This window comes from Apteryx rowi, unplaced genomic scaffold (genome assembly GCF_003343035.1).
Source record: "Apteryx rowi isolate R43461 unplaced genomic scaffold, aptRow1 scaffold_481, whole genome shotgun sequence".
Lineage (NCBI taxonomy): Eukaryota > Metazoa > Chordata > Aves > Apterygiformes > Apterygidae > Apteryx > Apteryx rowi.
This window is the reverse complement of record NW_020450740.1, coordinates 544,886-571,689: the sequence shown is the minus strand read 5'-3', so window position 1 is coordinate 571,689 and position 26,804 is coordinate 544,886. Positions and strand designations below refer to the sequence as shown.

Genomic DNA, 26,804 nt, shown 5'->3' with positions numbered 1-26,804 from the left:
CTTTGAATTAAAATTACTAAATGCACAAGCAACACTCTCAGACAACTTATAAGTAACCTAAATGCTAAAATTTGCTAGCATTAAGCATCCTTAATTGTCACTATCATTGCAATATCCAATTTTTTTTGCCAGCCAGCTGGAATACTGGAATCTTCCAATTTTTATCCATTTCCTTAACTAATTAGTTGAGAAACATTAATCTAAATCAACTAACTTGTCAGAGCAGTTCCATTCAGCTACATATATAAATACAGAATCATAGAATATCTTAGGGTAGAAAGCACCTCAGGAGGTCATCTGGTCCAACTCCCATGGTGTTAGATCAGGCTGCTCAGGGCCTTGCCAAGTATTGAATACCATTCAGATAAACACTTATAAAAGTAATATTCAATTTGAAAGTATGAAGTAAGAATCTCTCCATTTTTCAAAAATGTTTCTTTCCTTCGTAGTAGCACAATAAAACTCCAAACACCCAGACCAGCCATTTCCCTTCAACATGAATTTGCGAAGTAAATTTTTTGCACATTCAATTATTATTGCTAGATACTGGCGTAAAGAGTTCCTAAACACCAGTGAACACACCTAAGGTATCACATGCACATTTCACAGTGAAGTTACCAGTTCCATTAACACAGTACTCACCCCTTGCCCCAGCTTCTTCTTGTAAGTTTTATAACGTAGACCCAATCCTAGTAAACCAACACCAACAAACAGCCACAACACTTGAAACAGAGAACACAGAAAAGTTGTTTTTAAAGCAGGAGGAAATAATCTTATTATTGTAAAAAAGAATTGGGTATATTGTCATTCCAAGGTGTGCTATTCATAAAGTGGAGAATGCTGGCTGCACACATTTAAATTCCCACATATGCCAGTGATAACACCATTCCAAAGTAGTGTACTTAAGGAAACCTGTATGCATGCAGATACACTTATGTTCTCCAAAACAGAACAGGCTGAGCAGACTGAACATACCAAACCTCCTTGGAATGCCTGTGTAAAAATGATACCTACTGAAGAATTCATCATAGGACAGGAGTAATAGCATCATGTAAACTTTTCCAGTGTTTTTATTCTCTGTGTTCCAGATACACATGTATGCAATTTTTATTTTACTAATACAATGTGTGGAAGAAAATCTAGTTTACTTTACAAGCCTCTAGATTACAAAGAGATATAACCTCTGCCAGATCTCCAGGGCAGTCCTTTGCTAAGTGTACACATTGGCAGATTCTTGCAAAGGTATCGCGGCCTCACAGAATACAAATTCGGGGCTTTCCCATTGCTTCTGGGGCCTTCCAAATAACAGCAGTGGACAGCTAAAGGCTCTCAGGGTTTGACACATTATAATTTCATGATCAAATCCCTCTGTGGTTATTTCATGTATACAGTGGCATATAGAATCCACAATGACTTCAGCTAACTCCGGTTTATTCTTTCATCAGATCTTTAAAAAGGCACGTACTTAGTTTTACAGAATTCTTCTGGAACAACCGTACGTAAAAGTTTACGTCAATTCTACTACGGATGAAAGACACACTAGAAAGGCCATGTTTTCTACACTAGTAAACACTAAGCAACTCCACACTCTAATCTGCAAAGGTGCTTGAAGGGAAAGCTGAGAAACAAAAGAGTCTGGGCACAATGAGGAAGTGAGCACAGGTGTCACTTGTAATGTCACAAAATGAGTCGAGTAGGGGCTGTGCTTTGAAGGTGACGGACAATATTTTGAACTATTTACTCGCTTTTGTGAAGGTTTTTTTTGAGTAGTGATGTTAAAACCACTTGCACCGGTGCTCACATTGCCTCTCACACACAAACAGGTTCTTTGATGTTCTTCTGGCCCCCATGTATATAAAGGAAAGGTCTTCATAAAGCCCTCAGAGACAGCCCTGAGAAGTGGGGAAGCACTATTGTTTCCACTTTCCAAATGAGGTAAAATGAGGCATGCAAGAGATATGTAACTTGATCCAAAGTCACACAGAAAAAACAGATACAGAAACTTGAACCTCCAGGATCTTGATCTTTGTAGGGTTAACATGCCCTAACCACTAGCATTCTTTTTGTCTTTTACCAAACTTTACCATATTGACAAAGCAGACATGCTGCATGTTTCCTTAGAAAAATTAAGCTAACAATGAAAACATTTCAAGATGAAATAATCACAGAGAAATACTTGAAAATATCGTTTGAATGGATCACAGAGATTTAAAAACCAAAAAGCAGTAAAAGAATTCAACCATTTTAGTTACTTTTCAGAATCTAAGAAAAAGTCAGGCCTCATACTTATCATCTGGTGATTTGGGATCCCTAGGTATAGTTCACATGCAGGAGATGACAACGATTTCATGAGGATGGGTCTGGTCTGAACATGCAGCAGGGAGACAGGATTGTGCAGTGGTGTCAGCCACAATAGGCTTTGCAGGACTGCCTCCTCCCACAGGAGGGGACTTGCAATATCCAGCCACCCCTAGGCCAGCAGAGTCCCATTCCATGGCCAGCCAGCTGACACAACCCTATAAAAGGACTCATACTGAAATGCTCAAAATCAGCATACTACATGTCATCATTACACTGGAACTAGGGAAATTTATACCAATTGCAAGTCTGGCTCTAAAACTATTACCAAAAAAAAACCCTTCTAAAACATCTGAGCAAAACACTGCACTGTGTATTCTTTTTCATCAGACAATTTTGCTAGTCATGTAAGAAAGGAAGTACAATTATACTTACGCAGTTTAATATATTTTTTACTCTTTTTGAATAGTGGCTTTTGGTTGCTTTTCACTTCAAAGATAGAGCTAAGATCTTTCTTGGATCCTGTTAGAATGTCCACCCCAACACATAACATGAGAAACCCTGTAAAAATATAAGTCATTAGTTTTTTCATAGAGTTTAACATATTAAACACTGAAACACAATAGCTGGGAATTTTCAAATGTAGTATTTATGGGCTCCAACAGCAAGACAGTGTAGCCAAACCACAAACATATAAATGCCATACCAAATGTAGTAATGCAGGAGAGATATAAGATTTATGGATAGAGAAGATCCTACCTATCATTGTCACAGTATACACTTATGCCTGCAGCACTTCAACAATAATACAATATTTTTATTTACATTGTTCCACTTGTTGACATAAGCATTGCTTGCAAAAAATGAGCTAGTGCCACTAAATATTCCACCAGTGACAAATATTTCAAAACAGGAGTATTACAATAAGAATTTAAAGCTAAAAGAGTATTTAAAACTCCACTGAACACCTGTTTCACACAAAAATAATGAAGAAATGAATTATATTTTTTTTCTTCAATAAGCTGCTTCTAAGACTTAACACACCTGAAGCAGAAGGGTGAACCAACATATAGGACTATAGAGAGAGAGACCATGCATGAGAGAGAGAGAGAGAGAGAGCACGCGCATGTGCGTGCACACATGGTACAGCCCTATTAAGCCTGTTTTGTACCATCTGATGACTGAAGAGCAAACAAAGCTAGTAAAAGCATGTAGCCAAAAACCCCTTGACATCATGAACTCTACCCTGGACTACAGTGAGCTCTGATATACAGCCCACCTTTGTGTCTTTCAGGCTCAGCACAAGGGGAGACTACTGATACAGACCTAACTTAGAGCTGTTGCTCCTTCCTTTCGACCCCAGAGCCAGCAGATCATGGTATCACCAGACAGACAATTTTGTGGTCCCCAGCACCAGACTGCATTGGGTGCCAACTGAGCAGTCCTCAGAACGTGTCTCATTATTCACTATAGAAATGCAGAGGTGTTTTAACTGTACTGAACCTATAGGGTCCCACTACAAAGTATTTTATCAAGTTTATTCTATTACTGAAATATTGCTTTAAAGCCATGTTTTGTCTTCCTCCATTCATGTGCTGATTGGGGGAACAATAAAAACAAACAGAAGAAAGATTTTAATAAAATCCTTTGACCTGGGGGAAAGTAGGGAATCTTTCAGCAGACCCTCCACCTTTGTGCATCCTGACATCAACTTCCACAGAACCCAGGGCACGTTTAGCCGTCACTGTCAAGCAAAGACTGAGCTAATAGCACTTCAGAATCATGGTCTTAGATCATACAGTCTAGCACACAGTGGATAAATTATGCTAAGTGCTTCCAGTCCCTACTGACAGGTACAACTCTCAGATCAGTCCAGTGCTTTCAAAGCTTATTGAATTCATCTGGACAAGAGCAATTAAGTTACACCTACATACTACTGAACCTTAAAATAATACCTTGTTAAAAAAATACATTGTTGATTCTAGATGTCTATTATCTTTGCAAATGCACTGCTCTGTCACCAAGGTACAAGAAATATGTTTTTAGCTGGGAACCACAAGAGCAGTTGCTCAACAGTATGTTCTAAAACAGTGTAAGCAGTCTGCAGCAGCCAAATTTGGAGGCCAGTTTAGCACTGCAGCATATTGTATTCTTTTTCTCCACAGCCAATAAAAGCAGCTCTGCTTTTGAAGAACAGACAAATAAGCACACCTACAGACACATTTTAAAAGCTATTAAGCAGCCTCAGTGCACTAACTGTTGTAATGCACTGTGATGGTACCTTTGCCTTTCAACAAGTAGTTCAGACTAACATTACAAGCACTTAGCCCATCTCTTATGACTTAAAGGATCCAATTACCTGCAAAGAAAATGTGTGAGCATAAAGAATGTGAATAAAAGCTCCACTGGAGAACGTATATGTCCTTAATATCTCTGTGTTGTAGTTAATTAACTATAAGGCACGTTTTATTGCAGAGTTGTTACTGAAGATAAAATAACCATTATTCATCATTTTCTTATTGTCCTTTCCCATTACATTAGTTGTAGTGAAGGTCTGCAAACCAGGAAGCTGGGTCTAGACCAATGAAGAAGAGGGAACACACAAAAAAACCTTTCTCAAAAGGAGACTGATTCAAAGCCATTAAAGCCAATGGAAGAGCAGGTATCTGACCSCTGAGCATTATGTTACATCCCTATGAAGCAGCACATAAGTTTTGAATATAATGATCTTACTTTCATTATCATTTTTCCTGGTGCAGTTCCCTACCCAAGCTGCAGCAAGAGAAAGGCAGGATATTGGACAGGAGGAAAAAGCAAGAAATAGTACTTGCACCTGAAAGAAACCAGAAAACAACAAGAAGTTTGCAAAAAAGCCAAGCTCTAAGGGAGAAAGCACAGTAACAAATACACAGTCTCATGGTATATGAAAAGCTTTTATAAGCAATGAGGTGGCATCAAAGACCCAGAAACTGGATTCTCAGATGGAATAAATTAGCATAGTGCCATCAGCTGAGATGGATTCAGTTCACATAATTTGTTTTGCCACATAAAAGAAAATTAGGGCCATCTCTGCATTACTACCCAATGATCATGCCAGGTTAATCAATCACAAGTATGTATTTCAAAGGAAGTGACAGAGAGGGATTTTACATAACAATTTTTTTTCTGTCAAAGCATTACTCAAGAAAGCATGTTACACTTCTCTACCACATGCTTTCTTCATATAACTTTTAAAAATAAAATTAAATGAACTGAAAAAAACATTTCTACAGACCTCTCAGAGCGCTCTCAGAAAAAAAGAAAACTGCAATAAAACTAATGGAACCCTCCTCAAAACATAAACTGAAACCCTGAATGTGACTATTGTAATATTTGAAACACTGTATATGGAGACTAAGAAACTGGACTGACAGAAAGTGGTTGCAAAGCATATCTGAAATCTTGAAAGCATCATAGCAACAAGTCAAGCACAGTATTCATTATTCATTACATATTTTAAAAACGTCATACACTAGTTCAAGACAATGTTTAGCAATCTTTAAACACAATTAGTGAAATATGCTATTGAAACATGTTAACACCTATTAAAAACACAATCTTGGAGACAAAACCAAAAAGGGTTTCATTTCCACCCCTCCACCTTCACCAAGGAGTCATTTTACTAAAATCTTCCTATTTGCTCATCTCAATTCTTCCTCCGTGGTAAATACCTGACACCTTCTGTTCTTCTCTCATCCCTCTCCTGTTTGTCTGCATGTTTCTGACACTGCAGGCTTATCGACATACCACCAAACATGCTGGTGTGGCCACAAAGCATAAGGCAGTGTCACATGGAAATGCAAGTTCAGGTCTCAGAAGCAGACTGGCTAGAACAGGCAGGAGGCTGCACTCTGCTCTTCAGAGCAGGGCTAAATAATGTGCTGAATTATGTTACTGTTCCAGTAAGGCTTTTCAGTCTTCATAAAACCCTGAGTTTCCAGCAACCACACTGTTATCTGAGGTACCATGCTGCTACCTGAGGCAGCCAGTTTACAGCTGCAGTCACACCCTGGATTACCAAGCAGCAATATTTTTAGTGTGACTGATTAACACACCTCTTCCTCAGTTGTGTACTGGGCCATCAGAGTTTTTTTCCTTTCTTTGTCATTTTCCCTCAGTTGAATTCCATTTTCTGCCTATATTTTAAAATATTTTAACAGTGGAGAAACAATTTTTTTTTTTTCATGTCTCTAATTTTCTCATAGAAACTCTTACCATAGCAAATCAAACAGGAGTTGAGCATTTAGAAAGACTAGCTGTACACTAGATACATTTTAAACATCTGGCTGAGGCTAAAGCAAGCATATTTGTTCATAGTCATAAATGTACCTAAAAGAAGGTGGGAACTTTCTCTAGCATAAATTCCTCCAGGTACAAATTTATAAGCAGTACACCATACACAGAAGAATAATTCAAGAACATAGGCAAACATGGCTGTAGTCATGGCTTTCCCAGGATGCGGACAGCTAATAAACTGTCCAGCCAGTTGAGGCCACACACTCATAGTAAAGACAGCAAGAACGTTGCCTGCAATAGCGGCGCTCCAGGTCTGTAAATAAAGGAGACCAGCCGAAGATGTTATACCTGTGAAGGGATAGAAAAGAATGGAGTGAGTTACAGTCAGCTATATTATCTGCCTTCTTGTTATTCAGTCTCTCCGGAAAAAAAGAGAGTTTGGAAAATGTAAGTGTGCTTTGCAGTCATGAGAACTGCTGCACTGTAAGGATGTTTTTTCCCTATAGCCAAAGAAAGCCTCTCACTTTTCTCAACATCTCATTCTCTTAAAGATTGTTTATTCAGTTGCAGACAGTACAGCAAAAAGACTGCAAAGAAACATCACCAGAAGCAAAATCCAAACAGTTTTAGTTACATAAGGCTGTCCCAGCACAACACGTATTTTTGCCTGTTATGAACCTGCTCTGATAGAATAGGCAAAGAATCAAATGGGTTAGTGTGAAGAGAAAATATTCCTTTCCCTGACCTCCTCTCCCCTTTAGATAACCATATGATGGACAGAAAGATAACTATTCGTCTTTTACCAACTTCAAGATCTTTAATTTGCCACACTCTCTTTGACTGCAAGGGATTTTGCCCCAAGCAGAACACTAATAACCACAAAAAACATTTATAACAAAAGGATTTCATTTTAAAACTTTGTAGCACTTCAGTAAATATTTTATCTACAATAACTTTCATGTTATGATAGCAAGTATGTAGAAACATTTTTAATATTTTACTCTTATGCTTCTAGGTTCTGAGCATATACAATGCTTGATAAAGTTAAAGAATCATTCTGTACTTGTTTTAAATTAGCAATGTGTGTTTGTCAGAAATCAAATGCTCATATTCACATTACAATTAGCACACACATTTCTTAAAACTGACACCTACACCACAAGATAAATTATTAAGACAACTGCTTGTTTAAGCATTGCCAGTTCTTGTGGCTTTATTGCAATCTTCCTGATATATGATATTTTACTTTCACTCCTGAAGACGAGTAATTCTGGGGGAAACTTAGTCTGCATTAAGTTTCTAGTCTTCAAGGTTGTGGAGAATGACTTGAAAGTGTTGGCTCCTAAATGTTCCAAAAGAAAGTTAGAAAAAAAGCAAAACATAACTAATATTTTCTTAGGTCTCCATATTTTGAGGTCCTGATTTATTTTTAAACTTTGCAGGAAGTATTGCCTTGTCTTCTTGAAATTAAAATCTACAAACAATCAGTTAAGGCCAAAAAAGAAGCAGATTTTTTTGACGGTATTTACATCAGTAAGTTTAACTCAGATGGGCCTACAAATTAGACTGAGCTGCATCCAGCCATGCTGAGAAGGTATGGAAAAATTACCTCTGCACAGCTCAAGGGCAGAACAAGTCCCTTCTCTTCCAACTTGCTCTGCAGCTTCCACAGCACAGCTGTATCCCTCCCCGCCACCAAAAATGGATGTCCAGCTCCAGCAGATCCACCATCCCTTTACCCACCACCCTAAACCCACTGTATTCAAAAATACACTGCCCCAGCAGAGCTGCTTTGATGTTCACACTATTTTACTGCCCAGAGATCTTGGCAACCAAGGAGGCAAGAGGTAAGCTTGCCCAAAGTGAATTGCTCATTAAATTACAAGTTATTGTGCCTCCTGCAGGATCCAGAACTTAGTGTGACCTCAACCCCATAACCCTAGACATAGCCTTACACAATGCAGCAGGTGAGAACCGAGATGCTACTCATGGGAACAGAACCTCAACAGGTCTCAATTGCTCTCAAGAGAGCAACGCTCTCTGCATTAGCCTGGAGATCTGGCCTATAAGCCTTAGTCAGCTGGTCAGACATGCATATACTACAGTCAGACACAGAGAAAAAGAAGCGTTGATTAGCAATTGACTATTGGCATGGTGGAATAGACTCCAAGGGCATAAATAAAGGGAGAAGGGAACAGAAACAAAAATTCTGCTCATGATTTGCACCTACCTATAAGAAACCAGGCAAAACTGGTGACAGAAGACCAACTCCAAAATGAAAGCATCAATCCATGAGCCAGTCCCAACAGAACTATACCTCTAATACAAAAAATAAGAAAAAAGAAATCTGGTATTCACAAAAGAACTTTTAGACATACAAGCAAGGATGCTTGGTAATATTTTATAATCCTATTGTTTTAGGCAGCTCTCACTTGAGCACAATGTACCTTTATCTCACACTGCACTGCTTTTTCTCCCCTTCGTAGTGAAATCAAAAATGTCCATTTGAAAATAACAGCAGTTTATCATAGCGTATAAGTGAACTACGTTCAGCAAGCAGAAGTACTTCATGGAAATATTGGTACAAAAGAAAAAAAGAACTCAGATAAAGTCAGAGGAAGGAATCTACCCTGAACAGAAATATTTTCTTCACTTCAAGAAGGGGATCCCACAGCACATAGCATGGCTGGCAAACTTGGAGAGGTCTTGTGTGTGCTAACCCCAAATTGTTAACTACCTCACTTGCAGCTACCCCAAGTTGACTATCAGGGTAACAAATCCAGTTTCCTTCTAGATTTTGGAACTTGGATGAGCAATGCACAGCATTAAGACTAAATTCTCCCTAACCAAAACTCCTACAGAAGCATGACATTTAATATTGCACACCATTTATTTCTTGTGTCTACATGTATTTTGAAAATGATCCAATTTCCCACCACCTTCCCACTGAAGTCAACTGCTAGATTCATTTACTGCATATTATAGATGCATTCATTTCATTCATAAATCCTAGAACCTCAGTCTTAATTTAAAAAAATGTTTTGCAATGCAGCAATGTAGATTTTATTCTTGCTGAAATTAAGATTTTCTAATTCAGAATGATTTTTTTAAGATTTATTGGTACAGAAGCAATGCTCAGAGATATCTGACAACAAGAATGAATGAGAAGGATTGAGTGAATACTTCTAGGACCCAATTCGCATGCTCTATGTATGAAGTACCTTGCACCCACTTTATTCTATACAGGTTCTTATACTATTCCCATCTGTTAAATGAGCCCCTTCCAGTATTGCATTAAGTAATATGACATATTTGCCCTCTCCTCCTGGAAGAAATAAGTGAAGTTGAATGTTTTGATCTGGTTGAGTTTTAATTTATGCCACCGAATGTGGCATTGGCCTTTGATTACTATTTTGTTCAAATAATAAAAACTCAAACCACACTTACCCATATGGATTAGGATCTGGGCCTGTATGTGGATGTCCACTCACTGCCCATCTAGAAACTAGTGAGACCTCCCCAAATATCCACACAGTGAGGAACATGAGGCTGCCAAAAGCAATTCCTGACAAAAACCAGTTAGGCTGGGAAACAGTCCCTCTAACTGCATTACCAGTCTTATTTGCTTCTTGTTTCTTCCTGTTTCCACCTAGAATAAGAATAGGAATACAGTTGAGCAAAGCATCAAATCCTATTAGAAAGAATTATTAAGAAAAAGACATAGCCAAGATCACAACATTTTCAGAATAAGTTACTGGCTCAGACACAAAAGCTAACTGATCTTTCATGATAAGAGGGAAAAAAAAAAATCTCTAACAACAGATTACTAGGTCTGTCTGAAAAAGCTTCTCACCTAATGTGCAAAAATGGCAACCCACCCATATGATTATTCATACTATTGGAATTTAAATCATTAAATTACCTTTTAAAGTCAGCAGAAAAGTTATTAGCATTTATTTAGAGGATTCTGTTCTCTGAAACTCTAAACTCTGATAAGAGCAAAACCTGACACTTCAGAAGAAGCCAGAAATAAACTCCCTTCCCTCTCTTCTCTTTTTTCCATGCACTTTAGGTCCTCTCTTGTCTGAGGAGAAAGCAGTGCCTTTAGTTGTATAGATCATGCTGTTCTGTCAACTAAGAAGAAGTATTTTAAAAGCAGAAAGAATACTCATGATATTTACATTAGTATAAGTTTGTGTTGTTAAAGATAACTAAACATAGGACAGATATTTTGTCTACAATTTTAGTACTCTAAAGCAAAGAAATAGACCATACTTTTTACTATACAAACAACAATTTTATATTCCTAATGAGAAAAAAGCTATTATTGTTGGAAAATGTTTCTTGAAGCATTAAATATTACTGGAAAATAAAAGTACTGAAGACAATGTTTTAAAGCCAGGCATCCAAAATTAGACACCACAACTTTTATTTATAAGTGATCAGATTCCCAGATGTGTTTAGAGACATACCACTGATATCAGTGGCACATTCTCAGCTTCCAGGCCAAAATGCACTGTCTAGAGCTTAATACATCAGACTCCAAGTTTTTTGGGGTGCTAGAAAAATCACACGATAGTTTTAAATGTTTTCTGTGACTCAGATTTCAGAGGATATGGATACAAAAAGAAGTCACAACAAAGTTTTTAACAACTGCCAAGCACTCCTGAAAATAGTTTCTATATTATACATATCCTTTGGATGATACTGTGGTGTCTTGTCATCAGCATTCATTTAGAGAAGCCTGCATTTCCCAATCACACTATAGCTGCAGTACATTCCCTTCCTAATTTGCAATGAAAGCTCTGGCTTATTTTATGTCATGCAACACGCAAGTCTACACACAATACATAATGCCAATTTATACCCACTTACACGCATATAAGGTCTTATCTTTCAATTAATTAATTCAGGTTATACTGAGAAGGCACTTCTGAGGATTTAACATGAGCTGCCTTAATTATCCATCCCAGCATGGCTGTTTTCCTTGGCAACACTACCTTCATGATTCTTAAACGTGATTACCAGCCCTCACTGTTGTGTCACTGTGCAGAGACACCAAGAATTCAGGTAAATTTTCAACAAGACATCTTGTCCCCTCCTCCAATTCTTCCTATTTTCTCATATCAGCTGTTCCTCAGCTTTGTCCTATCTCCCCTCCTCTGACAAAGGACACACACTGGCAAAAAAACTGAAAGAGCAGACAGAGTTAAGAAAATAACAGAGATACCACAGATGTTTCATGCTGGGGAGAGGATAACCCATTCTGGTTTTACAGGTCTAGGTTATTCTTTTGTTTGTCTAACCGCTGCGTTATCAACACTGAAATTAGTTGGCAGTCCCAACACCAACTTATTACAGCTTCTGTGAATTGCAGCATTGATTCTGCCATTTGATAGGCAGATGGTAGTATGCTATGGTTTGTAAGGTCTGCAGCTGGGCTCATGCATCAGGTACATCTAAAAGCAAACTGTACTTAAAAAAACAAACAACAACAAAACAAACAACAACAAAAACAGTGACACATACATAGGTATGCCTTCGGCTGTTTTCATAACTAAGCTGAACCTTCTTCAGTGCAATACACTTACCTGAAGAAATTTGCTCCACTGCTGCTATAAAACCAAATGTCAGTACAACAGTATTGGCAGCTTGTGAGCTCCAAACTGGGTTTAGTGACGTATACCAGATTCGAAGAACAAGTAGCATTATCTTGCCTAGAATGAAGCCCCATATCCTGATGAACCTGTAAGAATTAGTTTTCAAGTAGTGATGCATTCGAGGAAAAAAAAAAAAGAAATCTTTCTTACTAAAAAAAATCTTTATAAGATAAAGAGAAGTCATTTACAATCCCATCAATGTAAAAAAAAAATACCTTTGCAAACTGTTTCCTGACCACCATGTTACTGTTTGAACCAGCAATGAGGAAGAAACTCCTGCAGCCAAGATGAATAGTCTAGTTGAAGCACTTGGTGCCTGATATGATGCTAAGCTTCCTACAAACAAACACACACAGTTTGCTTAATGGGCCATAGAGATCAGGTAATAAGGATTTCCTGTGCATTAGTTCAATCTTTTCTGCAATATGAATGGCTACACATTCATCTGAAAACATATGATACTACATATTTTTAAACAAACCAAAGACGTGTAGGCCTGGATTGAAAATGTGTATATGTCACTCACATTATAGTAGTTATCATTTTCAGGAAAAAAAAAAATAACATAAAGAGATTATCCAACACTGCAGTTATTGACTTAGTTTAGATATTAATGGTAATTGATTCCATAATTAGATATATGGATAAAATATCTAAGCATACTCATACCTCTGAATAGTGGATTTGTATAACTCAAAAGCCATAAAACTTGAGGTTTATCCTTTCTGGGAAGAAACAGTCAGCATATATTGCACAAAGTTTAACAGGCAATTGGCCTTACTGGGTGAGAAGGCTTTCTCTGGCCTAGTATCCAGTATCTGAGAGTGGTCAATAGCAGCCTGTTTTATTTCGCTACCAAAGACTAACTCCTCCAGCCACTGGAAGAGACTGTGCATGTGCAGCTGTCATCTCCCAAGACACAGTGAACCCACCTTTACCAGCAGTTTAAACTCAGCTGCCAAGTTTCCAAATACATGACTATGTTTCCAATTAAGTGACACATATTCTCATAACTTCACAGCTGGAGTGGCAACTTCGGACCCAGGATGGAAGCAGCAGGAGATGCAACATCTTTTGCTGCCAGACGTTTCCTAAGTGAACATGAGTCAAAACTGAAGAGTCTTTAAGCAAGGAAGGATAGAAATGGAGCTGCTGACTCACGATCTCTGGCAATACATGCTAGGAATCCTCCAATTGTCTATTTGCTCATTCTGCCTACAGCAAAGATGGCAGAAAGAAATCAATAGTGGTTTAGGTCACTAACTGTAGCAAAGACGTACTTACATGGACTTTACCACAGGTTGTACAATGTACACAGATTTCAGTTGCTAAATTGTGCTGAAATGCCCAACTCTGCCTCATCAAATCTTTCAGCACTTGCACTAGCCAGATTAAAGCTAGCGTGGGTTTGCCTACTTACATTGCAGACACACCTTCAGCTGAGGTAGCACACCCAAAATGTAAATATATCTATCCAAACACGCAAATATTCTCTGTGTGTTGTCTGGAGACATAGATACAAATGGACACGATCATAGGGGACTGTTTTTTTTAAACAACACCCGAAGTTGAGCGACACGGAAGGATACAGAAATCAAAACAAAAGCTTCAGAGAAAATAAAGCTTCCTAAAATGCAAAAAGGGGAGAAAAAAAAAAAGAAAGTGAAAGAGAATTATGGATAAGGGATGAGCCTTTTCTATACAAAACAAGAATCCCCAACTCCCTAAGCATTCTGCCTTTAGTCAAGCATGAAGAATTTCCCGTTCTTTTGACTGTGAAATTAAAGACTGAACATTTACAGTGGAATGGGGCGGGGTATGTGCAGGGTAGATTTTTCTGCCTGATATTGTTCAAAAAGCCCCAGAGGAAGGCCATGACCTTTATGAAAAGGGAGAAAGATCAAAAAGAGGAGGAAGCAAGAAGTGTCCATGTATGAAGAAGAGAAAGTAGAAATGGTTGAAGAAAAAGAGGACAAGAAGCACAGTAAGACAGGACAGGAAGAATTTAAATGACAGGACAAAATGATGAGAAGTAAGTAAAATGATAAATATGGAAAGACCTACAGCCCAGCACTGCCTGTGTAAGGGCATCTGGACAACTTAAAGTTGTTTAAGGACCAGCAGTAGGGAGGCAAGTAAAGACCGACAGTTACCACTGGCTGCTAAATTCTTTGCTGGAGACAAAGGGGGTTAGGAAGATGCTCTTACATCTTCCCCAAATATTGATGTTCATCACAGAGTAACAGTAAGGGGAATGGAATGAAGAACAGTAGTGCTGGGAGAGAATAAGGTGTAGGCTGGCCAAGGGGCAGACAATATTGGGAGCATCCAGGAGACAGCGCAGGGGGACATGGTTGCTGCGGGCGTCAGAGATGCCCTAGGCAGGAACAAAGGGGACATCATATCTGCATACAGCATGCCTCGGGTGAGCACTGGCTGAGGATGGCAACAACTTAAATATCCCCAGTTTCTCCATCTATGCAGCTGGAGTCCTTCTATTATCACCTCTGTTAATACAGCCCAGATGCCTACGGGAGACACTGGGGGGGGGGAGTAGTTAATCTCCTCAGGAGCTTGTGATGCACGCAAGAAAACAGGCATAAACAAACAAGCTTTATGCAGCACTACAGGCCTGTCACTGCTCTTTATTTAAGCAGAACAAGCATTACACAGATCTAAGCAAGTTCCCTGTCTCTTCAGGCAAAGAGTACTAGTAAGCCCAGCAAAATGATCTGAAGGACTATAAATAAATAAATCTTAAATGATATTCCATAAATCACAGCAACACAAAATTTGCCATGGAAGAATTCAGGGTGCAATTTGAAATGCTCAAACTCATTACTAGCCTCTAAATTAACAGAGATTGTAGAAATCAATGCCCCGGGCCCTGCTGCAGAAAACTCAATGGAAAACTGCTCACTGAAAAGTTTACCAAAAAAAGAAAAAAAAAAAGAGTATTAGGATGGATAAGACAGAAAGAATAGAAAAAGAAGATAACATGGTAAAACTACTATCATCTAAAGAGATGATACCAGTAAGCTGTGTTCAGTTCTGGCATCTTTTTGGAGATAAAGAATAAGAAATTAAAAAAAAAAAAAAAAAAGTCATGCAGAGAAAGTAAATAAGATGATCCTATTCTGTCTTCTACTGATAAAAGAGGAAAATTATATGGAAACCAATTCTCCGATTATCATCTTATACTGATAAATGAGGAACCAGGAATTATTATTTCAGAAAGAGGCAAGTCACCACTGATCAGCAGCATTTTCCCTCCTGCAGGACAGAGACCCTTTGATCTTCTGAGTCCATTCAGGTGCCGTAAACTTATTAGCAGTAACTTGCCTCTGAGCTAGGCTGTAGCTGCCAAACCTCCCACCAAACTTGCAGAAGATCAAAAGAGCTAAGACCTGTACGAGTTAGCTGAAGACCCAAGAGGCAAGCCCAGATGAAATGCAGCTGGAAGGTAGAGAACATTTAAGCAGGCATTTGTGGAAGGAAAAGGAGTGAGCAAGAACCGGAGTCCTGATTTAGGGAGGAGCACATAAAATGAGTAGCAAGGAAGTTTTATCTTGAATTTAAGATCAATCTTTCTTCCTGTGGAACTGACAGAATATGAGAGTCATCTCACGTACACCACCCCACCAATATGCTACAGGCATATAAATATATTTAACAACAACAACAACAAAAAACGTATCCCAGTGCTTCAGAAAGTAAAACTACTAAAAAGAACCTTTTACCCAAGGCAGATTACTTTTATAATAGCCCCAGATTGTTCTGTAATATCTGGTCCCTAGCCATCATGAGAGAAAGAACTGCTACACAAAAAAACACTTGCTCTGCTGATTTCTATGTAATATTGAAAACTCTTTTTTCCTATTGGGCATGACTTGTACTAACTTAAAAGCTTCTAGAAACAAAATTGAAGTGAGATTTGCCTTTAATTATGCAGTACTATTCTAAAAACCAACACAATGGATTCAAGGAATATTCCTCTGTTTGTATCTAAAAGTTTAAGACAAGCATGAATATGTGATGGAGGAAAGAACCTTTATCCCTATATCTTATCAGAATCATTTGATTTTTAAGGCAATTTGGAATGTTTATTCTTATGCCCAGATATCAAGATGGAATTTACAGCACACTATAGTGAATGCTTACTTACCAACCATAGTCAGTCGCAGAAGGACTAGGATATACTTGTTGTTAGCCAGCTTCCAAAAAGGACCAATTGTCAAGAATATTGGTGAAAGGAATACAACAGCAAAAATTTCTAAACCAGTGAGTGCCAGTGTCTGAAGGGGGAAGTAATAGATCATCGGTGGCAGCGCATGGTAAAGAGACCAAGAAATGTAGCCTAAAAAAGTAAAGAAAAAATCATATATTTTCTACAACATGGTTTCCTGGAGACTACCTAAAAAAATTAAAAAAAAAAAAACTTTACACTTCTAAATGTAGGGTATTAAATATATTTGAAAGAAATTCAGATAATAATACTAATTTTCTGGGAAGAAATATTCACCATTTCAAGTTAAATAAATGTATTTTTCACAGGAACTAGAATGCTGAGAAGAAGCCAGCTCTTCTCCCACTCAGAAAGTAGTCCCTACGTTGATCTTCAGGGAAGGCAAACTCAATCACGGAAAGGGATAGTGTGCAGAGGGGACAGTGCTGCCTAAATAAGTAATCCAAGCACAACCTCAGGGCTCCTTGGAGGCAGGTCAGTGGCTAGGTGAATTGTTCTAGTAAGTTGGACGTTCCTGCTCCAAGGCTTTATCTGTTTGGTCTGCAAGGGATGTCTGCGTGGCTGTAAGCATGATGTGCTCCACTCCCCAAAGATAGCTTATTTGCGTGTGCTGTGCTATGATTTCCTGCATGTTCTGCAGGAGATGCACCAGGCAGCTGAGCCCAAGGCTCACAGTCCCCATGGTAAGAGGCCTGGTGACCACCCTCAACGTTGCACCTTGTTCAACACAGCATAGCACTTCAAGGACTGGCTCTACAAACACGAGTGCAAACATTTAACCGAAAGCACACAATAAATCCTAGACTCGTCAAACAGTCAAGAGGCATTCCAGCACACAGAAATTTTAAAAAGCACTGTAGGGGAGTAAAAACTAAGAAGAATGCCAACCAGTAACCGTTTCTAATTCCTCGCCAATGGAAGATTTTATTTTGAAGCACCTTGAGCCAGCTGTATCTCCCCGTGCGCGCTAAGGCAGCGGTGCAAAGCGGGGACAGCCGAGCCGCCCGGGCGCTCGCAGGGGCGCGGGGCGCCCCCCGCCGCGCCGGGCCCCCTCGGAAGGGCCGAGCCGGCACCGGCACGCAGCCACCTTCCGCGCCGCGCAGCCCCGCCAGGGCAAGGCGAAGCAAGCGCCCGCGGCGGTATTTCTGCAGAGCAGGTTTCTACACGGCGCGAAACCTCCGCTCGGATTTCAGGGGACACGAAGCCCGTGCTCAGGAAAGGGAGGCGGCAGTCGCCCGCCCGCCCGCGGCAGCGGCAGGTGCCGTTAACGGCCGCCCGCAGCCCCCGTCGCAGCCCCGCGCCCCCCGCGGCGCCGGGCAGCGCCGCCGCCACCTACCCAGCAGCGTCTCGGAGAGCGCGGCCCTCCACAGGGGAAACATGGCCCGCCGCGGGACGAGCCTCGGAGGAGCCTCGTCCCTCCGGCCCCGGCGCCGAGCCGCAGCGACCGGCGGGGCGGCGGCACCGCGCCCGGCCCGCCTCACGCAGCCCGCCCAGCACGCGGCGGCTGCCGGCGCGCGGGCGCCGCCTGGCGGCTCCTCGCGCGGCTCCGCGGCGCTGGTCTCGCCCCGCGCTGCCGCGTGACCGCGGGGCTCCGCCGGGGTGTGAGGGAACAGCAGCGAAGGAGATCGCCGCCGGGGAAAAGAGGAGGGGTCCTACTCGCTGGTCGCGTAACGGTGCGGTTGATTAGCYGTTACTACGTTTTTCAGGGGGGTCCAGATCAGTGCTGGGCTCCTCGCACTCAGTCTGCTTTGTTTTATAGCAGATTAAGGGCTTCTAATGAGCAATACTCTCTGCAAAAGATTTCCGGGTTGAGGCTCAAGCCACTTTGTTCGTTAATTTTCGAAGAAACCCTTAGCTGTAGTGGACCAGCCATGATCACTACTGGCAACTCCTGGCAAAAGGATTACATAAACAAAATCTGAGCTTTTTAATTTCGTCTGTGGCATGGAAAGTAAATTTGTAACTATAGACTAAAAGTTCTTTTGCTGTTGGAAGTTGCTGTTTTCTAAAGTTTTATTAATCCTTATACAGTACCTTATGAAACTGTCAGCTATATTTTTTCATTATGTTAAACTACTATCCCATTCTAAATTACCCTTACATTTCTTTGCCTTGCCTTTAAAGCTCCAAATCCATAGAGGTAATTTAAAAACACCCAACACATGATGAGCCATTACTAGCAATATACTGGTGAAATCTTATTTGTGAGCATAGTACTATGCCCACAAAAACTGGGAACAGTTTGTCCCAGTAGTCGCACAATCAAGTACAGCATAATCAATATGCAAAGACCATTTAGTCCATGTTCTTATAAGCAGTATGTGGTGGATTATTACAAGTAAAGAACAAATTGTTTAAGACAAACTCTGTGGACTGTGATCTGCAAGTGCTAAATCTCCCACTGGGAGAGCCTACAATTCTAAGAAAAAAAATTCATGGAACCTTTTTTTTTTTCAATAAGCAGAAATGTATCATTTTGTTATAAACAGAGAAGAAATGTTCACCATTTAAACCAGTCAGACTAGCACTCACCATGCATGTCTATCACTTATGTTTTCCTACAATATGTGCAGATAAATAGTGTGGTGCCTCAGAAAGTACGGTGCAGTGCTGATGTATGATAACTTATACTTTGGATACATGTGACTGGAACAGAAAGAGTGAGTAACAGTTATTAAATGGAGAGCATGTTTTGATGAAGACTGTACTGATATTGGAGTAAGCTAATGTCAAGTCATTGCAGCCAAAACATGGACCTTGCTAGCTGTGTGACCATAATCCATACAACTCCACCACGCTTGTTTTGCCACCATTCTTTGTCATCCCAGTTAACCTTATTTTTTACTTCAAGCTTATCTAGGAAAAATTAGCAATAATGGTAAAGTGATCCGATCTGACACATCAGGATCTATTAATCTACCCTGCAGTATAATGGGGCTTGGCTAACTACAAAAACCATTGAATTTTGGTTGGTGCTTTGAAAACATACTGATACTTCAAACCTCCACAAAAGAATTGAAGTATTTTGATGGAAAAGACATCCTCTATAGGAAGGGAGGAGGAATGACACTCATAAATGTAGTAACTTACTTTCTTCTTTCTTTTCTCCAAGTTCTAGGTCACTTACTAAATGTATCTTTCTTCAGTTAAGAAAAGCCATCCCAGAAGAGCCACCAAGTACTGCAGGTTTAGGATTATGCAAATGATGACACCATTTCATCTTGCTGTGGCTTGACACAAATGAAATGTGTAAGACCAGATCCTTGGCCTGAGTAAACAAGATGCACTATGATTCCCAGAACATGGCTGCCTTTGTAGCAGAATAGCAACAGTGTCTTGCTCACAGGACATACCCAGCTGAAAAATATTTGATACAATTTTGCAATACTTTTTGTAATCATAGTATCTTGCTTCATGGTTTAGAGGTGAAGTTCCTGTAAAACTAGACAGGACTGGAATCATTAAGCTGAAACGTGTTTGCGTGCCTTCCACTAAACTCAGTGAAAATAATGCAATTCCTAACAAATTTAGCCGCTTCATTCTGGGTACTCTCTCTGAGATTCTTAGTAACTACTTGGTTTGGCTTCAAACCTAACACAAAGTTACATTCCAGTTCTGTCTATAGAATTGACAAGCAGACACACATCTGAGCATAAGAAGACATTTTCGGGTGTGATGTGCTTTCAAATTAAAACAGACATGTCTTAGTGTATATACAAGATCTTAATGCTTACAAGTGGCTTGATTACACATATATGTGTAGGAATGTCTTTCACTATAATTTTTTATTCTTGAAGTGCCAAATGCATAGCTGATAAAAAATAAAGCAATAGCATTTCATCTACACAGAAATCCAGTGATGTTCAACCAGCAAAACCAAGATAGCCTGCTACAGTAAGAGCTTCCAGTCACTGAAAAAGTGGGGGAAGTTGCTCTTGTGTATTGCCCAGTAGAGGTGTGCCTGATTGGGCAGAATTACGAAGCAGAAGAAAATTCCAGAGAAATGGAGGAAAACAGCATAAACGTAGACACAAATTAGTTCTAAAAACATGACTCTGGAAAAGCTTGGGTGGTTGAGCTTATGTTTACTGGTTAGGCACCTGTCACAGTCACAATGGAAGCACAAAGACTTGTAGGTCATTAGGCACCTATTCTGTTTACACAACAGTGTTAAACTTCTTAATCATTACCTTTACCACTATTATGCAAAACTGCTGCATATACATATACTCATAAACATTAAATAGATTTGGTTGTTTTCTCAAGGTTACAGTACGCTGGCTACAAAATACTGTTATTTTGTTACACCTAGGCTGAGGTGAGGCTGATTTTCACCTCTTGGAAATAAGCCATAAAAGGCAGGACTAATAAATACTGAGACTCTCATTAAAGACCCTTTTCAGTAAAATATACTGTGGAACATGACATGCTAACATTGCCCCAGAGGAATTCCAGTAATGTACCCCGTGCAAGAACTCCTGATTCACTTTAATATGTATTAAAAATGTGAGGTACAAGTAAGTCTGATTATTACAGGGGCTGAGCACCTACAACCCCACTAAAATCAGCTATTGCTGCAGGTCTTTACTGTAGAGAAGAAATTATGCATATAGCCTTGCAGCCTAAAAGCAGAGAAAACTTGGTGGCAGTTTCACTGCCGCCTTCATGCTGAGAAGTGAAAATCCTAAACCTGATAATTAGCAGCCACTCATCTGAACTAAGACCAGAGCAGATGTAAAATAGAAATAAACATATCCAAGAATCAGATAATAAACCAGGACATAGAAAATTATTACAAGGTTTCTTGGAAATGAGGACAGAGTCCAATATTGTACTCAGAAATGTGTTGACTGTTTCCTGCTGTGACATTTGATGTCTTTTAATTCATCCTTAACCCCTATTCCCATTAGTATGAAAACAATGCCCTACAGTGTAATTCTGATATGGTTTACCATGCTCTATATATTTTCATACTGATACATTTTTTTTACCACAGTGTGCTTGCATTACTCCAGGTCTTTGCTTCTCGAGGATTTTCTAACCAATTAACATTCTCTGTGTTTGTCTAATGGATAAACAAACCGTATTTATCACACTCTGTACTAGCTCCTCTACTTTCACGTGCTTTGTGCATACCTGGAACGTTCAACACACACTGGGAAGGTTCTGCCATTGGTGCATATGGTGAACCGCAGGACCCTGGCACCCCTGCAGTGTTTTCTAAAAGGTTCTTTGGACCCTTTGAACAAGCAGCCACAGATCCTATATACCTTCCCCGAGTTTGTGAAGTCTCATATCCTCAACCTCCTTCTACTCTGACAATAGAAAATTCCACAGCTGAGCATTCAGCCCCTTATCGGTTGTTTCATTTTTGATATCTCTCRTTCTTTTCCTTGATGTGTAAGGTTGGGCTTGTGCTGGGAGGGGAAAAATGGGAAAGAATCTCTCTTTTGATTTGTGTTTATTATTTTGAAGCACTAACATTTATTAGTATCAACTAATCTAGTAAACTAGCATCAGTTAGTATGTATCAGCTTCTCTCTGTTTTCATAGCTCTGAAGTACATTCAGGTAAATCTTGAGGCTAAAGACTGTTTGTGGAATGTATTAAGTCAGTTGTAATAACCTACTTTCCCTTCAAAGTTCATATTAAAAAGAAATCTAACCTGATTTCTAATAAGCACTTTTGTACAGGAGGGCACAAGAATCCAAGAAACCACTATCCCCGAATGCATAATCCCAAAAGGAGACTGTCATTCCAGTACTCTTTTTGACCAGTTTAAGCTTAACCAGCTAAGAAATATTTGGTTATTAGGGACTTACCCCACATGAGAATTGCTTGTGTATTGTTTTTCACAATAAGGCTTATGGTGGTGTGTTTTGTTTTGTTTTTCTTTTCTCCTCATGTTTCTCTCCCTCCTTAAAAATTGAAGTGACCCTTCAATACTGATGTATTTAAAGTGCACATTAAACCAGAGCTCACAGCCAGTATCTATTACATCATTTTTACCTATGATTTCAAGGATACATCTTAGATCACAGAAGATACGGATACTCTTTTAAGAGACATTTTAAATTTGTTTTATTTTTACACAGCTGGTTTAAGACATCATCCTTGCCAAACCCTGTGTGAAGAGGGCATTTTGCCACAGTAAAACCTAATGGTCTTGCTTGGCTGGCAGGAGCCAGACAATACTCTGGGGGATGGAGCCAAGACTTCTGGAGGCTGAAAGCCTTTCTGGACTTACAAAAAATGAACTGTGACCTACTTGTCATGGTTACTATGAAATAAAGACGTTGAGTATAACACTGATCTCACTAGCTATTTATTTAATGACAAACACTGGAAGCACGTGTTGATGAAGGCTTTCTCATTTTTTATTTACTTCTTGTTAATATTGACATTAAAATGTATTGATTTAAGTATCATAGTATCCACAATCAAAGTAGATAATATATTTTATTCTAAAACAATAAAAATTGAACGTGTCAATTCTTTTTAAAGAACAAAATTTAATTACTTTTCCACCAAGTATTTTTCTTTCAATTCCCTGGCACTTTTGTTAGGCAAAATGTCCTGTTGTAAATTTCCTAGCAGTTCTCCTCCCATTGGAAATAACTGAAGGGACACAGCACACAGCACCATACATTGCTGCATGACAGTTCACTTCTTATTAAGAAATACCACTTTTAAAATAATGTTCTGAATTTCATTTGAGAAACATAAGCACTCAGAAGGAATCTTATTAGCAAGTTCACTGTTTTTTTTTCTTTCTCCAGGAACAGCTTGTCAGGTAGTGGGAACTGCTACAGTTTAATAATAAGATATTTATATAATGAAGGAAAACAACCCTGAAGCCAGCTGCAGAGCTTCACCTTGTCACCTCTGGTACAAACAGAGGTCTGTGCTTCCAGGGGAGACTCGCAGAGCACCAGATCCTCTCCTTTTTCTGTCCAGGAGGTCAGTACACTGCCACACCTCAGAGCATTACGACAGCTCCGTGGAAGGATCAGGTGCCAGATAAATCACCCCAGTATTATCCCAGAAGCAGCTGAAAAGAATTTTGGTCAAACCTGTGCTCATGTGTGTATCTATATCCTTATTTATCAGTTATATTTTTGCATGAGGTAAATGTGAAAGTGTTTGCCTCCTCCTCCTGTTGTGACACTCCTGCCCCTATTCAGTACTTCAGAAAAAGCAAGCGTTTCCTCTGATGACCTTGCGAGCAAAACTTGCGTTAGTCCATCGTGACCGCACACATTGCGAGGGCCATCACGACACTACCTTTAACTTCCGTGCGTGGTATTTCCGACGGGGCGGCTGCAACGCAGACCCTGAAAGCCCCCCGGAGGATGAGGGCGCTCCCGCCACCCCCGCTTGCCTGCGCGCTCCTCCCCCGCCTCTCCGCGCCGGGGCGCCCGCAGCGGCCACGAGATGGCGGCGAAGCCGGGGCGGCCGGCGGGCAGCTGCGGCGGGCGGCGCCGCCCCCTCGCGCCTCTCCAGGCAAACCCCGGGCCCTTAAAGCGAGCGCAAACGGCCTGTAGGAGCCGGTCGCTCTGCGACCTGGGTAAGTGACTGTCGGCAAGCATTTGAGCAGGTGCTGCAGAGGTACCGCTGAGAAAACACCAGGTGCTTGTGCACTTCATGATTTCCACCCGGCTGTTTGTAGGGAGCTTTTCAGAGAAGACTTGGCACAGCTGGTCTGTTGCCTCTCCTTCAAAATAAGAGCCTTGTTTTACAATAAAGTGTCGATTCAGAAAGTACATTTGATACATCATAGTGAGTCTTCCCATATCCTTCACAAGGGAGGCTGTGCCACTGAAGAGCCTCCCTGCAGTGCTAAGCTAGTTGTCATGATGATTATTTTATTAGTGGCACGTGCCCTGGGCAAATGCTCGGTAGTTCTACTATAGATCACAGTCAATTGTGTGTACCAGTTAATACATGCTGGTTTTGCTTTCACCTTCTTCCCCAAGTAATCTTAGAAATTTGAATGTGGTCACCGTTACTATTTGGAAGGAGGATTCTTACTGAAAATAAAGTATATAAAAATGGCAGTTCCCACAGCCTGAGACAAAAAACATGCCTATTTTCTTGCATGCTGCTTCTTTATCAACCAGTCAGAAGAATCAAAAATGCAAAATCTCTCAGGAGTCTGTTTCTTCTATAAATGAATAAATGATCCAGAAAAGTTCTTGCAGAATAGAAAAACTAGTGGTTCACATAGTTGATCCTTACAGACCACATTGATTTAACAGTGTGTTAAATATGTATTTCAGTTAGATAAAAGAATTTACATAGTGGGGGAATTGTTCCCAGGCCCAAGCCAGCTAAGAGTACATACAATTAATTGTTATACTAACAATTACATAGTTAAGTCCAGAAAACRGACAGTGATAGTGATACAGTAGAAATATGCAAAAAGTCATGTTTTTCCAATGGGTCAATGCAAATAAAGTTATTTTTCTGGGATGATGATTGTCTTTCCAAAACACAATGCCCCAAAATACTGCGACACTCTTAACTTTCTCAGTTAGGAGGCACTATGTGTGCTAAGTACTAATAATTCATTTTAATAGTATTTTGATGACCTGAACCCTGTCCCTTTTCCTTGCTCTTGCCAGTAGAGCTTTCATCCCAAGTTCGAAGGGTACCAGGAAGCTGCTGAAAAGGCTACATATTTGGATGACTCTTCATTATGTTGAAGTGAGACTCTACCCAAATGACTTAAAATTCTGGAGAAATGTATCCTGAAGGCAATACAGGAGATTAACAGCAAGCTGTAAATTGTCATAACCTAATTCATACTCCTCAAAAAGTCTTTTGTACTGTTTATTTTCCCCAGTGACTCAGCTTTTTCATCCTTATAAAAGAGGTGCAGCACTTAACTGCTGCGGCAGTTAGAAGCTCTATCAGTCAGTAGTAGTTTCCAGTGACACTTTTTATGTAACTCTCTGCACAGGTAGGCTTCTTGAACAGGTAAGAATATGAGGATTTAGTGTCTGACTGACATAAACCTCTTTGAAGTTTTGTTTTTTTCCATCTTTTTCTCCTTTTTTGTATTATGTGACAAGAAACTGACAGAAAATTGAATTGCTCTTAAGTTAGAGTGAGGTAGACAATGAAGAGCTGTTGGCTTTCCCAACACACTGTGGATTTTCAAACTTAAATGCTTTCAGAGACACAATGGTCACTGACATTTTATTTGAGAATGTCTGAGAATGCAGCAAAGCTGAGCAACAAAAAGTTACCATTATGGTAGATTTGTATCAATCCAATGCTTAAGTGAGTCTTTTTAGCAAGGAGAGAGAAGGTCACGTTGCATCTGCCCCATCACTTAAAAAAGCATTGCACTCTGAATGTCCAGTGTGTGTGAAGCTGACATTGCTTGAATGTTACCACTGTGTAACTGTCCCAGAAAATAAGTTTTGTGCAGGAAACAGTTGATACAGTTACATTCTGAATGCCAAAAAACATTCAGGTTATTAAATTGTTGGGTATGTTTCCTATTTATCTCTGTCCTTCCAGCGATTTCTGCCTTGTTCTGTGCCAACATTCTGAGAAGGTGCTCTCTGAGGAGCATGTATGTTGATAAATAAAGTGCCAGACCATGTGACAAAATTCTATGTAAAATTCACAGTTCAGGTATGTGGATTGCTCTGGAAATAAGTAAGATTCCTTCCTGTTTTCCCAAGCAGCATGATTTTGATGCATGGAAGATTACAATTCTAAAACTCTTTGGAATCTGTTCCTCTTGGATTCTTTTATAATCACATTAGTAACTGCGTTGTGTTTGTTGGAAACTCAGATTTGGTTTATGACAGGCTTGCATTTCAGGTCCTGTGGAATCAAAGCTTCTGATCCTGGGAATGAGGGTAGAACTAGTGCAGCATTATAGTGATTCTGGACAGCGCACTAAAGACACTAAATTTTTGACCTGCAATATAGTCACAGTGGGAAAGGTTTTGGATGACTTGCTCGTGTTTATTCTTATTTCTCTATGGCTGGGAGCTATATCATGTTCCAGCATATTATTTTACCCTTTACTTTCCTGTTTGAATTAGGCTCCATGCAACTCTATATTGCTGATGAGTGATACACTATGCTCTAAACTATGTATAATCAAGTCATTTGGAGGCTATCTGCTGTAAAAACCTTTCAACGTGGGTGTTACTATTCCTAGGTAAATATTGAACTGCCTATGAGAATTGGATACTTTGGTTTTTTACCTTTGTACCTAGCAGAAAGAAGGGTAGGCAAGCATATAACACATCATTCCTGCTGACCAAGACCATTAGCAAAAGATGACAAAAAAGACAGAGACA

The 26,804-nt window shown here is 39.8% G+C and overlaps 1 protein-coding gene across 1 annotated transcript in view; it reads right to left on the bottom strand.

Annotated features, from left to right (window-relative positions):
- CWH43 (cell wall biogenesis 43 C-terminal homolog) overlaps positions 1 to 17,858 on the bottom strand; it is a 28,810-nt gene extending 10,952 nt beyond the window's left edge. The window contains exons 1-9 of the mRNA XM_026078635.1: positions 17,816 to 17,858; positions 16,399 to 16,590; positions 12,449 to 12,569; positions 12,165 to 12,319; positions 10,021 to 10,222; positions 8,804 to 8,892; positions 6,667 to 6,921; positions 2,734 to 2,859; positions 643 to 722 (exon numbers count right to left, since the gene is read on the bottom strand). Coding sequence (XP_025934420.1) covers positions 643 to 722; positions 2,734 to 2,859; positions 6,667 to 6,921; positions 8,804 to 8,892; positions 10,021 to 10,222; positions 12,165 to 12,319; positions 12,449 to 12,569; positions 16,399 to 16,590; positions 17,816 to 17,858 — 1,263 coding nt within the window. The remainder of the gene's footprint in view (positions 1 to 642; positions 723 to 2,733; positions 2,860 to 6,666; positions 6,922 to 8,803; positions 8,893 to 10,020; positions 10,223 to 12,164; positions 12,320 to 12,448; positions 12,570 to 16,398; positions 16,591 to 17,815) is intronic.
- Between the last annotated feature and the right edge of the window lie 8,946 nt (positions 17,859 to 26,804).